At 39.2% G+C, this 14,620-nt stretch overlaps 1 protein-coding gene across 7 annotated transcripts in view; it reads left to right on the forward strand.

The window, feature by feature from the left end:
- Positions 1-11,474, forward strand: part of LOC101864247 (disabled homolog 1) — a 32,044-nt gene extending 20,570 nt beyond the window's left edge. For all 7 annotated transcript variants that reach the window (XM_013086490.2, XM_005105479.3, XM_005105482.3 and 4 more), the window contains 5 exons: positions 151-316; positions 826-983; positions 1,886-3,691; positions 5,893-5,955; positions 7,072-11,474. In XM_013086490.2, coding sequence (XP_012941944.1) covers positions 151-316; positions 826-983; positions 1,886-3,691; positions 5,893-5,955; positions 7,072-7,098 — 2,220 coding nt within the window. In that variant the 3' untranslated portion in view covers positions 7,099-11,474. The remainder of the gene's footprint in view (positions 1-150; positions 317-825; positions 984-1,885; positions 3,692-5,892; positions 5,956-7,071) is intronic.
- Positions 11,475-14,620: the final 3,146 nt, after the last annotated feature.

Raw genomic sequence — 14,620 nt, forward strand, 5'->3', positions numbered from 1 at the left:
GACAAATCTACTACTCCCTTTCCCTCTTTCCTTTCCTTATGCTGTTTCTGTCCGTGGCCTCTTTCCCCCCTCACTAAATGTCCTGTGTTGTGTCCATGTGCTTAGTTTTACTTATACTCCGACTTTTGTTTCTTTGTTTTGCCTCTTTAGGGAATCGAGCAGATTAAAAATCTGGAGTTTGACTCGATTGGCGAAGAGCCGACGACATCGCCAGTGTCTCCTCCGACATCTCCATTTGCCAAACTGGCACCACCATCTGCCGCGGCTCCTGGCCAAGCCGACCCATGGGGCTCACCCGCTCCAGCAGCTGCTGCTGGTAAGTATCTGGCACAACTCATGATGATGGTGATAGCAGACGTTTTCCGAAATAGTTTGGTTTATCTGTTGAAACAATAAACCCATGTGATCCATGGGATTGTAGGAGAAAACTCTCTGTGTCATTTTGTAGTTGTCATGTGAAGTTCGTTTCACTGTTGAAATAATGGAGGCCATCAGAATCCCACTTAAAAATAACACATGTATACTTAGGAGCAGGATAATGGTAGAGGCAGTTGCTTGATTTTTGTTTCTTTTTTAAATTATTATTCTGTTGGTTTGGGGGGGGGGGTTGGTGCTATTGATAGTACCTATTTCTTTCTTTTTGTCTCTTTTCATATGCCCTACCTTTTTTTTCTACCTAATGGAGTGCTAATTCTTTTCTTAAAACTCTAAACAAAACTAGAAGACTGAATGAACACTGCTGCTAGTTGCTGACCTTGAACTTCGAACTCTGAATTCATTGCTAAGTTTTTTTGGTGGTTTTTATCTTTATTCCCTGTATTACAGGTGGTGCTCAGGCCCCAACATCTGCGCTGGGGGATCTGGCCGGTCTGCAGACCAGTCCCTTCCCTAACATCAGCATGAACCCAGGCTTCCAACAGCCCCAGCCAGGATTCCCCGGAACTCCCTTCCCCGGGCAAGGCTTTGGTGGCCAGCCTCAGTTTGTGAGTAACAAGTTGCTACCTCAAAATGACAAAACTTTATCTGACATTTGTGGCCGTTTTGAGTTATTGAGATCATGACGTCTGATACCTTAAAGTTCTATCTGCTCTATCAAAATCGTAAGATAATTCGGAGTCGTTTTCAAGATATTCAAAGAATTGCATTAAAAAAAGCTTAACCGTGTTGTGAAGCTAAAACTTTTTGATGTTAAATTTCTCAAAACTAGGCACTGAGCAGATAGAACTTTGCAACTCTAGGATCACGAAGTGGTAAACCGAGTAAAACAGTAGTAAACTGGACAAATGTGACACACTCTGCAAGAATTGGGAGTGCGTCTGCAAACTTACTTTTGAGCGAGAAGTCAAATCATGAGATTGGGTCATCACAGGTGAAGTTTGCGTTTATTTATACATGGGGTGGGGGTCCCCTAACATTTTATCTCTATTTTACTGAAGTCATTTACAGAAATGAAATATAGAAATATTTTATTTTTATTTATTTCTGATATACACATTTTTTTAAAAGAAAGAAAAACATGCATTTTCGTTGCAAGTAAATTACAGTTGATATTTCTCGTTCAGAGTATGTTTAGGCCACTAAGACTGAAAATAAACTATGACATTTTTATGCATTCTTGTTTGCCTATTTATTGGTTCTAAGTATGCATGATTTCAGAAGATAAGAAGTTAATGATTTTCACTGCACATAGGAACATCCAGGTACTTTTGTGCTTCATCATCGAAAGTTATTGTACTTTGTACTGAGTGCTCCCCATGCAGAGCTTAGAAAAAGTAAAATCCTTCTACTAATTTTCAGAATTCACATTGTTGTTTTATCATCTTTTTGTAGAATGGCATTAAGGATGTAATGTTGTTTTTTTTTCTGTTCGCTCGTGTCATTTCAGGGCCTACCTGCTGGTGGGTTGCCTGTTACAAAAGATCCATTTGCTAACGATCCGTTCAGAGCTGGGGCTCAACCAGGTGCAGTCCCCCCTGCTGGTGGTTTCCATACTGCCAATCCGTTTGGCACCCAGGCCTTTGGAGGGCAACAACAAGCTTTTGGCATGCAGCAACCCAGACCAGGAGCCCCCGTGGCACCCATGGCCATGATGCCGGGCATCCTTCCGCATGGGATGATGGGTCAGCCTCAGCCGGGTGTGATGGCCAACCCTTTTGCTGCCCAGCAGCAGCAGCAGCAGCCCCAGCAGCTGACGAACGCGTTTGGCGAGGAGAACCCCAACCTGCTCATGCCCATTCGCCAGGACGGCGGCGCGCAAGACGGAAAAGGAGAGGCGGACCAAACCAAGGCAAGGTCAAAGTCTCCACGAGAAGATCTATTCGGCGATCTGCTGGACATAAAAAAGACAGCGCCCCCTGCTGCAAAGACGCCGAAAGACATGTTTGCCCAGATAAGCGCCGGGGAGAAAAAGTCAATGAACCAGCTGAAGACGGAAACGACTGGCCAGCAGCCTCCACCCGCGGCACAGGCAAGTGATCCCTTTGGTGACGTTGACTCTATCGCTGCCGATAAAACCCGAAGCCTCTTCTCTAATGAGGCGGATGAGGATCCGTTTGACACCTCCCATATTCCGTCTTTGCCACCCGCTCCTCAGCCAAGCCAGCAGACCTCCCAAAAGACCAATACCTTTGTCCCAACCGACGCTGTGGCGCCCCCTGTTCCTCGTCGAAATCTCACCCCGAATGTTCCTCCCGATTCACAACCCAATTCCAGTTCTTCATCACCCGCTTCCCCTCTTTTCTCACCCCCTTTATCATCAATGCCATCATCCAACCCTCCACAGATTTCCCCACCCCCCAGACCGGGCAAAAGTAATTCACGTTCCGTAGGCGGAACACCGGTACACCAGCCCAGTACATCTATAAAACAGTTTAAAATTTCAGAATCACCAGATTCCAGCTTTTCTGCGTGTGACACTTCTATCAACAATTCTTTCATGCTTCCCTCACCTGATGAACCTCCTCCACCCCTCCCATCACTCCCGAATATAAATGCACCCCCTCCTCCTCCTCCCCGCCCCAAGTCATCCGCCTCCTCCACCGCGTCACCTTTGCCCTCAGAAATGTCGTCCCCTCATCTTCGTCATTCCTCCTCTAATCAGAGTGTAGAAAGCAAAGTGTCAGATCAAAGTTCTGTTAAGGTTATTAGTGGTGATAGTGCCGCCCCCGGTCATCGGGACTCCAGAGACAAACAAGCAAAACAAAACGGTGAAACAAAAACCACTCCTCTAAAAAATAATTCCCCATTCGACCCGGACCCCTTCTGTGTACCAATTAGATCGAGTAGTTCTAAAAAGCAGACTGTAACATCTTCTTCAACCCATTCATCATCCACATCATCATCATCGTCCAACAACCAAAGCATACCCAGCACAAGTGATCCTTTTTCCCCCGAGAACTTTGGCTTTCCCAAGAGTGATCCATTCTCCTCGAGTCAGTCTATTCTAGAATCTGATTCGTCCAAAGACACGAGCTTTGGTGACACCCCAGCCACAAAAAGTGATGGCGAAGATCCTTTTGGTCTTCCTCTTCACTTGACCCCAGGCTTTAAGGTCACTGCCAAATTTGGGAATGATCCCTTCGAGGACAGTTTCAATGGATCCCTTGGTAATAATGCTGAGAAATGGGATCCGTTTGCATCTGGATTTGATGGAGAATTACCTCCGAAGAGTTCAAATGACACTGATCCATGGGTAAGTCTTTGCTTGGAGAATGCAGCCTTGTAGTAATTGCACATAACACAGTGGTAGTCAGTTTGTCTGTTTTTTTTCATTTATGGTATTTTTATTTGAATGAACAGTTTTGTTTTCACAATCTGATTCAATAATACATTTCCTTCCCCTGCAAATTGTGAGCAGTGAAATGTAACTTTTTAAATATCACTAATTTTGATTCCGCAAGTAGATTCACTTTTACAATTGCTTGTGGTATATTTTTCTTACTTGTATGGAGTAATGGCTTTTTTTTTTTTTTTGGCATGGCTTGGTGTTGGAATCAAAACTAATAGGTTAAGAACAAATTCTGTTTTAATGGCTTTCCTCTTCACGCTCCTTTAGGTATTTTTTTTCCGTCTCATTTCTTTATATTTCTGTATTTTTTGGAGAGTTGAACATCTTGCTTGAGTATCTTTGAAGAATAATGATAACATCATAACCTCTGCTAAAAGAAACATGTTTTCTGCATTCTGTGTAGCACTGAAGACATTACAGTACCCATTGAAAGTTTTATTTTCGGGCTTCAGTACTTTAGCATATGGTGTTGAAGTTTAAAACGGTTTGGAATACTGAATTTAACTGTTGAATTTTATGATAAGCTGTACTTGTGGGAAGGATTGGTAGCAGTGGAGTTGTAGAGTGCTGATGTTTATGTACAGCTGAGTCATCATCAACTTTTAAGCATTTGACTGTCTGTGTAATTTCCAGCTTATAGGAATGATCCAACTGTGAAATCTTTCCAAAGAATGCTCTGAATTTCCAAGACTGTGGGAGATGTTAACTTACTATTTTTCTTTCATTTAAAACTTTGGGGTCACTAAAATTATCTGGTCCAGTCACCTGGCGCCAGGCCTGAGAAGTTCGTTGCAGTCACTCTCCTGGCTGGTTGACCAGATGGGGTATTGTGTACTGCTGGCTGTGTGACTGCAAAATGTTAAATTTCTTAAGTTACTCAAAAACCACTTTATCTTTTTATGCAACAATTTATCACTTCATATTGATGTATAAAGAAAGGCTGTGACATATCGGTCTATTGAATCAATGGGTATGTAAGCCAGCACAGCATGCAGAGAAGCTTGTAGATTAACCTCACACTATAGTTCATTGCTTGCTGAACACGTCCAGTATTCTGTGATTTTTTTTTCTCTCCATATTGGCAGTGTTCTTCTGAAACCATACTTTTGTCCCTTGTGGTATTAAGAGACATTTGTTTTTTTATTTTATACACCCTCATGATCTTTTTATACCCTTTTATTAGTTGCTAAAGCAAAATTCCTTAATAGTACCCTCCTCCTCTGCTGAGAACCCTTTGTGTACCCTACTGCTTCCCTCCTAACATCACCCCCCCCAGATTTCCCCCCCCCCCACACACACACACACGTTTTTGATTACATTTAAATAGAATGTTTCCTTTATTTTTCTAGTAATGCTTTTATTTTCTAACCATATGCAATATTGTTTGCTCTAAGAAACTGGTATTTTTTTCGCCCCTCTCTTAATTTTGATAGTTAACAAGTAGCTTGTTTTTTTGTTTTTGTTTTGTGCTGGTAACATAAAAGACCAAAATTTTAAATAAATACATTTTAACGTTCTTTTTGTTTCAACAGCTTTGTTATTTTTGCTTCACCCAAGACTTGTGTATAATGTAAAGGATATGCTTTAGATTTTTGTCCTTCTGCATTCACGTGTAGACTTGCATATATATATCTAGGATTTATGGCCCACTGAAAAGCTGTAGGATATTTTTTGGTGTTTGTTTTTGTTCTTTTTTGGTCTCCTAGCTTTAAGAAAAATTGCTTCCTCATATTTTATTTTGCTTGTTAATTCATATTTATTTATTAAGTACAAATAGAACTTCCTGGTGAAAATAGAGTTAGTTAATTTTTTTCCGATCAAATACATTTCTTTTCCTTTCTATGTTTTTTATATTAAAGAGATAAATGTAAAAGGAAACATATTGAAAAATCGGTATTTGTCAATTTATGGAATGAAGATGTTGATATGTGTTTGAAATTGAGAATGGGAAAGAAACAAGAAGAATGAAGTGTCGGAGAATGTTACAGTTGAATTTGAATATCTTTGTAAATGATAAATTAATTAATTTTTTAAAGTATGTGATGGAAGACGGAGGTGTGAAGAAAGTAGTGTCAGTTGTAAAGAACGTCTGTACCGTCCCACAGGGCTCGTCACCGTTTGGTAATGTCGACGCGTTTGGTGCCCCACCTCAGCCAGTCAACGGAAATGTAAGTGCAGTTGAAGACATGCTCTAACAATCACCTGTCTAAGACAACTACTCGCTCATATGACCTTATGCAGTTGCGAGCGCCGTAAAACCCCATACTAAAAAAAAAAAATAAGACAACTACGGGTGCAAATGACCACCTGCCTAAGACAATCACCTGTACAAATGACCATTTCCCCACTTCTCCTCCCCATCCCCTTGCAGTTGCATTTTTTCCCTTCTATATATTGTAATGATACTATCTACGAAGACCACCTGTATAAGGTGACAACTTTTCTTCTTGGCAATGGGTTGTCGTCTTGGACAGGTTCAACCATCATTTATCTGATTGCCATTTAAAGCTGAGAGAATGGGAGTCGTGTGTGTGTGTGTGTGTGCATAAATGGAGGGGAGGGGGGGTAGATGACTTTGTTATATGTGTTAAGGGTGTTAGTGTTAAGGAATTTATTGCAAAAGGCAATTTTAAGATATCGTTTAGAAAAAAGAACTTGAACTTTATTTCTATCACCAGAAAAGTTTTATGAAATTAAAAAATGATAAACCATTTTATATTCTTCATCTTAAAGGATGAGGCCTATATTATATGGAAGACCCAATTTTTCTGTACCAAACATTGACATTTGGATTGAGGGATGGAACGAAACTCTATATTTTTTGGCAGGTTCTGTTGAATGAATGGAATGATTAGTTCGGACCTAATGACTTGGGTATGGTGTAAAGATAGTCAATTTGTTGTTCCCACCGGGTTGGAGTCAAGGCAGAGTTAGGGATGTATCTGCTTGAAGCTAATGCTCTGGGATAATTCATTGATAAAGAAGCTCCTGCATTACTTTCACAAGCTTGAAGAAAATGATGTGCCACTTATAGGAGTGAACTAATGTGATTTCTGTGGGTGGTAGTGGGTGCTCTTGTGTGGTTTGCTCCTTCTTTGTTATCAAACATCTATAGTCCTTATCTCTTCTCCTTTTTTTGTGTTTGTTATTCTCTTACAATGCCTCTAATCTCCAGCTCTTATAAATATATATACTTATTGTGTTGCAAGTGCTGTAAAACGCGAACTAAAAATGCAAATTCTGGCCTAATTTATTTTTGTTTGTTTTGTGTCCTATTGTTACAGTCAACTGGTCAAACACTCCTGGACTGAAGATCAGCACTTACATCACTACCATTGGAAGGTGCCAACCATAAAATAATTATAGAAAGTGTATTACCTCATGTGCCTTAACACTGCTCCTGTGTGGAACTACTTGATGGACTTTACAGCCGCGCTCAGCTAGTCATGTTCATTGCTCTTTGAGTGTACAGGAACCAAAGAAATGCATGTGCTACTTTGACCCAATTAACTTTCATGTTCATAAATATTAAAATAATTTTGTGTGTGTGTTAGGTGGTATGCATATCTGAGAATATGGCAAGAGAGTCGCTGTGGATTGTTTTAAAGGTTGAGAAGTGGAAAAATGCTTGAAATGATCAGCAGAAAGAGAGCCTTTGCAGAAAACGTTTTTGCTGTAGGAATTATATTTTATGGCAGTCTTCTGGATTAGAAAAATAAAAGGAGAGACAGTAGATAAGATACGTTCCGTAAATAGAAACTTAGTTTCTATCCCTATTCTGTTTAGAATGTTTCCTTTGAAGTAGACTCTATAAGTATAAGATAAGCCGTGCTTGTTTGGAGAAGGATTTTTCTCCTCCTCCTTCAAGAGGATGAAAGTGCTTTTTAGGCTGGTTTCTGCTTGGCTTTGCTAGAAGCCCAAGGGGTTCCTTAATCTGAAGATGGGTACACCTTTTCTTGTGGAAGCCAGAAGATGACGCATTTTGATTTAGATGTTGCTGTATTTAAAATTTCTCGAGGTCAACTTGAAGTGAACCTTAGGGTGGTTTTTTTAATAAACAAACCCTGCTGTATAATGTTAGTTGGGAGTGTGAGAGGTTTGCAGTATTGTCATTCTAACATCTAACAAATGTAGTGTTCGTTTTGTTTGGAAAGTGTGACATCTTTACTGTAATTGAGTGAATAATATGCCTAATGACGTTACTGAATAGCTTTTTAGAGGAGATTTTTATGACATATTTTACTTTAATCAATTCATCTTTGATGTCTTCTACACTTTTGTATTTTATCTTTACTTCTTTTTTTTTGTTTTTTGTAGTGGCACTGTGAATGCTGAGTGATAAAAAGTAATATTTATTTTGTATGCAACTGTCAAGAGGTGCTTTTGCTTTACTGTGTTCTTGTGGCATTTGCTGTAGAATAATATAATACTCCTCTGTTGTACTAAAATCAGTATGTGAAAAATAACAAGAAGATCCATACATTTACACCAGTTTGCCCATCAGACATGTTAACACTTCCATTCTGTTTGATGTGCAAAATTTCAAAATTGAAATGTTGGAAATGCTGTTTTTGTTTCAAAGACAAATCTCTGCTTAATTGAATTATATTCGTCTTCCCAGAAAGTATGTAATATAAACTTATGCAATACATTTCAGCTCTCTTGGGCAATCCTTCTTCCATGAAGTAAAAACCTGATGAAGCTGAAGCCTAAAAGAGAGATGTAAAGTGAATGAGATGCAAGTTATTATTATAAAGCCCAGAGATGAAATACATCATAAATTTTTGAAGAATTTAAATAGTTCCTTTTATGTGGAGAAAGCCAATTGCTTTTTCTCGTTACAAGGGGGGCATTATCAAAAAACTTATGAAATCATAATTATATACCCTAGTATGTTTTGTGGAAAATGTGTATGGCCAGTTTGTGATATTTCGTAACAAAATGTTGCCATACTCATAAATACTCAAATGCTATGAAATATATGGAGGGTAGGGCTACACGATAATTATTAAGATAGTTAAATTATGTATTAAACTGTCTTTCTTCATGATATGTACATGTATTCCCAAAATTTTCTTCACCTCCCTGTCTTTGTTTACCCTCATGAAGCTGTGCTTTTGAGTGGTGGAAATTCTTTCCAGTCAAATCAACTTACATCCTCTTTCATTTATTGGGTTTGTGAAATAAATTATGAAACTTACATTTTTAGCTGTAATTTATTACATTTTCATCTAATCATTTACATTATAATATTATGATTGTGGTAGCGTGTCAAATCAGAAGAAATGAAGAAATACAAACTCTTTGTAAAAGCCAATACTTTAGAGGACCTTAGTGCGTACAAATATTTATGGTCTCTATAGGGATTTATTGCTTTTGTTTGTTTGTATATATGTATGTGTGTGTTAGAGACTAGCACGCTTTTTTGTGTATACAGTTCAGAAAGTGATGCAGGACCTTTCTTGTTTTTTTAAGTGTCATTTCAGCAACTCTGGACAGCACTTTGGGTCTGCAAGTCTTTTTATCAATTGGTTAGCACAAACCAATAAGAATGCAGTAAATGTGCTTTTTTTAGAAATAGACCTGATAAGACTGAGGGAGAAATGAATACGGTGTGCTTACGTAGTTGCAGTGGTTCGGTTTTCAGGTTTTCTGTCAGAAGTCTGTCTTCAGGTTTGCTTGTCCGACCGGACATGAATAAGTAGTGGGTACTGTTTCCGTGGTCCTGGAATCAAAAGGCTGTCTTTGGGTTGGTTATGTCGGAGGAAGGATTTGACTCCTGATGACCAGGCATTGGGTAACTTCCTTTGTCGTAGCGAGCCCTTTCGGTATTGAGCTACCGTAGAAACCTTCTTGTCATATATTTATTTTCCCAATTTTGATTGTGACTGAAACTTAATATTATTACCCGTATATAATATCCTTGTGTTTTTCCTATTTGGCTGTTATAGTATGAGTTGATTCAGAGTTTTCGTCAGACTTTGCGTTCTCCTCAGCCGGTGTAGTGTTCAGTCCATCATGGTCCTGGCTATGTCATGGCACAAATAGCTGACACCTGCGTGGATCTGCATTTCTAGGTTGTTGTTTTTTTCTCTTTGAATAAGCATTCTAATTTTTTTTAAAGTTCTGCTGTGTTTCTTTCTTTACTAATTTGTCGTTGTATATCAAAATATTTTCATTATTATGGAATTTCTACATATCTCTTTTTATATATTAATTGTTAGACAATGCTACAATTCTGTGAGCTTTATTTACAAAAGGGCGTGTCAGAAAAGTTCTCATTTTGTGTTCATGAACATAATGTGTTTTTAAAAAATGATGATGTGGAAAGAAGATGCACTCGTTGGTTGCCTGTGCATGAATTGTTCTCAAGATATGTACTGCACGACCATGGTATCACATTAGAGTGTTGAAAAAAAACCAAGGCAGTGCCCAAAACATGTCGACTGCATAGTACACAATGAGGCATAATAGATATTGTACTTGTTTCATTGAACATTAATTTCATGAAATAATTCATCTTTGTAATTCAAATTATTTTTTGTACTTCTCTCCTTTAAAGATTTTTTTTGGTGGTATTAGTAGCACGTTCAGTCAACTCTATGTCTTACTGTCGTAAGATCACAGGCTATTAAAGGTTGCAATGTGTACAATACTCAAGTTTGCACCAGCACAAAATCTACCAGTAGTTTAGTTTACCTGTGAACGCAGTAACTATGTTGCATTTGCTGAAGCATGTTTTTTATGCATAGGGTAAAGCTTATGAGTGTTGATGTTTTTTAAATTTTGATCTAAGTATACTCCAGTAAGTTATTTCAGTAAGTTTAGTCCTGTGAATGTAATTGTGCCTTGAGGGGGAAAAAAGGATGCTTTGGCATTTTTTTTAAAATGAAAGAAAGGAGATACAAATACAATGTTACCTGGGCTTAAAGGAATGTGCTACAACATGTTGTGAATTTAATCTTTTTCTTCTGTACTTTATCTCTCATCAATTCAAAATCTTCTACATGTTTGAACAATTGTACTTCAGTGTGAAATTGTCTTGTGTGGATCATATTGGTTTATTGAGTTTATGAGGTCAGTAAATATTACGGTACACCAAATTTACGTCTTCTATGTAAAGATTATAAAACAAATTTCAAAAGGCATATATTTCTTTGTACTTGATATATTAATATACCTTGGAACAAGTGTAAAGTATGCCCATTGTTCGCCAAAGAATATAGACGACTCTTTTTGCTTGTGAAGAAAAACTACATTTTGACGGTCTTCGAATTCTTCCCTTTCTTCTATGTGATACATACATGATTTTCTGTTGAAATGCTTCAAACAACACAGTGTTCCCTTGCCTGAAGCATCGGGATGCTGTTTTCACAGTGTGGTTTGTTTACTACTGTTTAGTACTGCTTTGTGACAAAAATTGTGTAGGTTGTTGTTTTTTTCTTTTTTTGTTCTAAGTGATATCCATGTGCAACTGTACCTGTTTGAGTCTTTAAACTTTATAGTTTCAGGTTTATACCATATTTTACAACTTCTATATTGTAATATACATCATGCACATTAAATAATAATAGCCATCACTTTTTATTCAGGCAGTTATAAAATCCTTGCCTAAAAAGCACAGCAGTGGTACACCCCTTTCCCTTACTTTGTTGAGTGCTTAGAAATAAAATATTTCATGAACCCAGTTTTTGACCTTATTTCCTGCTTCATGTTTGAGTTTGTGTATGTCATGTGTCATGATGTCATATGTGATTGGGCTTATTTTTAAGGTCTGGTGTTGAAAAAGTTGCATTTTAGTTTGTGTGTGTTGTAGCGGGTGTGGAGGGCACCACCTGTAGGTCCTACTTTTTTACTTTCACTCTGTTATTTCTGTCTGTCTGTCTGTCATGCTCTTCCCTGAGTGGGTGGTTGGCAGGTGCTCTGGTGTGGTTTGCTTCTTCTTTCCTGTCAAACATCTATCGTCCTTATCTCCCCTTCTTCTTTTTTATGTTTGTTACTCTCTTGTAACAACAGTTCTAATCTTCTGGCGCTCATATGACCTTACGCAGTTGGGAGCGCCGTAAAGCCTCTACTAAAACTAAACTAAAACTAAACCAGCACTAAATTACCATTATTTTGTCGATGTTCTTCTCTTCACTCAAACAACAGCATGTAGTAGACTGAAAATGCCTCAGTACCTCTTTAACAAAATGACTTTAGCTGCTTAATGTTAGTCCACGTTGACATTGAAATGTAGGAGACCCCTGTTTTCCTTTTCCATCTTCACAATCAAGAACAGAACCATGTATATGTACATTTTGACTAAATAGCGTTTGTTTTACTCCTCATTTTTTGCCCAGACTGATTAAAAAGTACATGTGTACTTATGCTACAATCAACAGTTCCTTTCCTTTTACTTACACAAACTATTTTTCTGTAATATGGACGTACATTAAGGGAAAAGGTGTGATTTACTCAGAGTAAGAGGTCACAACCTGTGGCATCTGCTGCTAAAGTGCTATGGCCAGTGAGACCTATACTGGCAGAGAATTTACCTCATTTTTAGCATTTAAAAGTTTCATTTCAACGTGTGGATGTGCACAGCCTTTGGGCTTCTCTCTTAGTCTTAGCTTTAGCTTTTCTAATTCACGGAGCCTGATGTGATTTGCTGCCCTCTGTGATTGGATGCTCTCCATCAGTGTCTGTCAAGAGCTAGGCTCTCCTAAGCCAGGAGAGTAATGTTGAAGTCTTTCAGAGACGTCTTCAGTGTCTTTGTATAGTGCATCTTTGGTACGCCAACTTTATGCTTCCCTGAGGACAGTACAAAATATAATAAAATACAGGAAAGACCTAGATTCTACTTCATGTGCTACCTTTGCGGTTCTGTTGTTGTCATCGATCCAGACCTTTGCGGTTCTGACATCGGGCATTCTTACGACAAGGCCAGCTCAACGAAGCTTTCGTTGTTTATGGCTGGGTACATGTACAGTACCCATTCCTACCTGAGTAAAGTGAGGAAAATTCATGTAATGTGTCTTCCCCAAGGACTCAGAAGTTGGGCCTGAGGCTCAAACCCCCGAACCGACAACCTCACAATTGGTCGCTTTTAAAAGAACAAGCGGGCTAACCCAGATTTCGGGGGTTTCCAGAAATCTTGACCTACATCAAAAGTGGGCATTGCCCTACCTTTTGGAGAAATTTTGGTTTCATCGGTGTGTTTACAGAAAACTCCTCGTGTCTTTAAAAAAAACAACTGAAGAAGGGTCCAAAATATTTACCTTCGATTTTCTCAAAACAGTATTTTTCGGGATAGCCCCCTTGTGCTTAAAAGCGACCAAATACGAATCCAGTGTAGCCTAACGACTTGACTACCAACGCCACAACGAACAGTTTTTAAAAATATTTTAATTTATGCATTAATTAGATCTTTGGGGGGGGGGGGGTGGCTCTCGTGGTCTTGAGGTTAAGGTGCTCGCCTCTCATTCAATAGGTCCTGGGTTTGAATCCGGATAGCGATGGGGAAAACTTTCTTCTCTAACTCTAAAATGTTCTCCTATCACACATTTTCCTGCTCTCTAACAATGTTCTGTTTCTGTCTGCTTTCGTGTCCACTTTCTGCTTCCACCCCCTCATCTCATTTGCTCCCTCCTCTACGCTCCTCACTCTTTCTGCAGCCTTTCTACTGCTACTCCCTGGCTCCTTCTTACTGCTGTCTTTCAGCTTCACCCCTGATCTTGTGGTAGATAAGATTTACACAATCTAGTCCTCTCGGATAAGGGCGCATAATCTCGGGAGGTCGTGTGTGCAAGTTGCGCTCGTTAATTAAAGTAGATCCCTTAGTTGTCCAAAACCGAAAGAGTAGGCAACCACCGGGGCAAAATTTAAAAAATTTCCTACCAACTGAAAATGTTTGGTGTGTTCCGCACGCTCATGTGACCTTATGCAGTTGCGAGTGCCATAAAACACCAAACCCCCCCCCCCAAAAAAAAAACCCATTGAGTCTTAGCATTAGCATTGTGGAACACTTGGGAAGGACAAAATTGCCATGTTCATGAGGCCTTCCACTAATGAGGCAGGATTTACTGTACTATGTCTACTTGTTATTAAAGGAAATATCTCAGTACCCTTACTCTTTGTAGCTTGACTGAGCACAAGAATCTTGATTCCACTATAACTAAACTAGTCAACAAAAATTAAGGAACATTTGAGAAAAAGTGTATAACTTCGAAAGCAAACCTCAACACGCAATGAAATTCGGTACACATTTTAATCAACATGTGTATAGCAAGTAACAAAAAAGAAAATTAAGTTATTCCATTTTAACTTGCTTGAAAAGTTAATTGAGTTTGGTAGGGGTTAAAATCCCAAATTCCAAAAATTGTCAAGCGGTTTCGAAGTTATTTTAACTTCTGACTGCAACAAAAACAAAACAGTTCAGATGATTTCAATAATGAGTATGTCCACCACGATTGTCCTGGCACTCAGTACACCGGCTCCTCATCGAGTTCATGAGGTTGGTGAATACTCTCTGAGGCGTCCCCTGCCACTCTGCCTACAGCATCTGAAACAGTTGCTGCGCGTCTCCTGGAGGGGTGTGGTTGTCTCTGACTCGACGTTGCAGCTCATCCCAGAGGTTTTCTATGGGATTCAAGTCCGGACTGCAGGCCGGGCGGTCCATTCGGTTGATGCCAGCCTGCTGCATGAAGTTTTGGACAAGCAACGCTCTATGAGGTCGGGCATTGTCATCCTGGTACACTGCATGTGGCACCATCTGCTGCAGAGTAGGTAGTGCTAATGGACGGAGTATCTCATCTCGGTAACGTATTGCAGTGAGGTTCCCTTGCACTTGGT

The sequence above is a fragment of the Aplysia californica genome, unplaced genomic scaffold (genome assembly GCF_000002075.1).
Source record: "Aplysia californica isolate F4 #8 unplaced genomic scaffold, AplCal3.0 scaffold00472, whole genome shotgun sequence".
Taxonomy (NCBI): Eukaryota; Metazoa; Mollusca; class Gastropoda; order Aplysiida; family Aplysiidae; genus Aplysia; species Aplysia californica.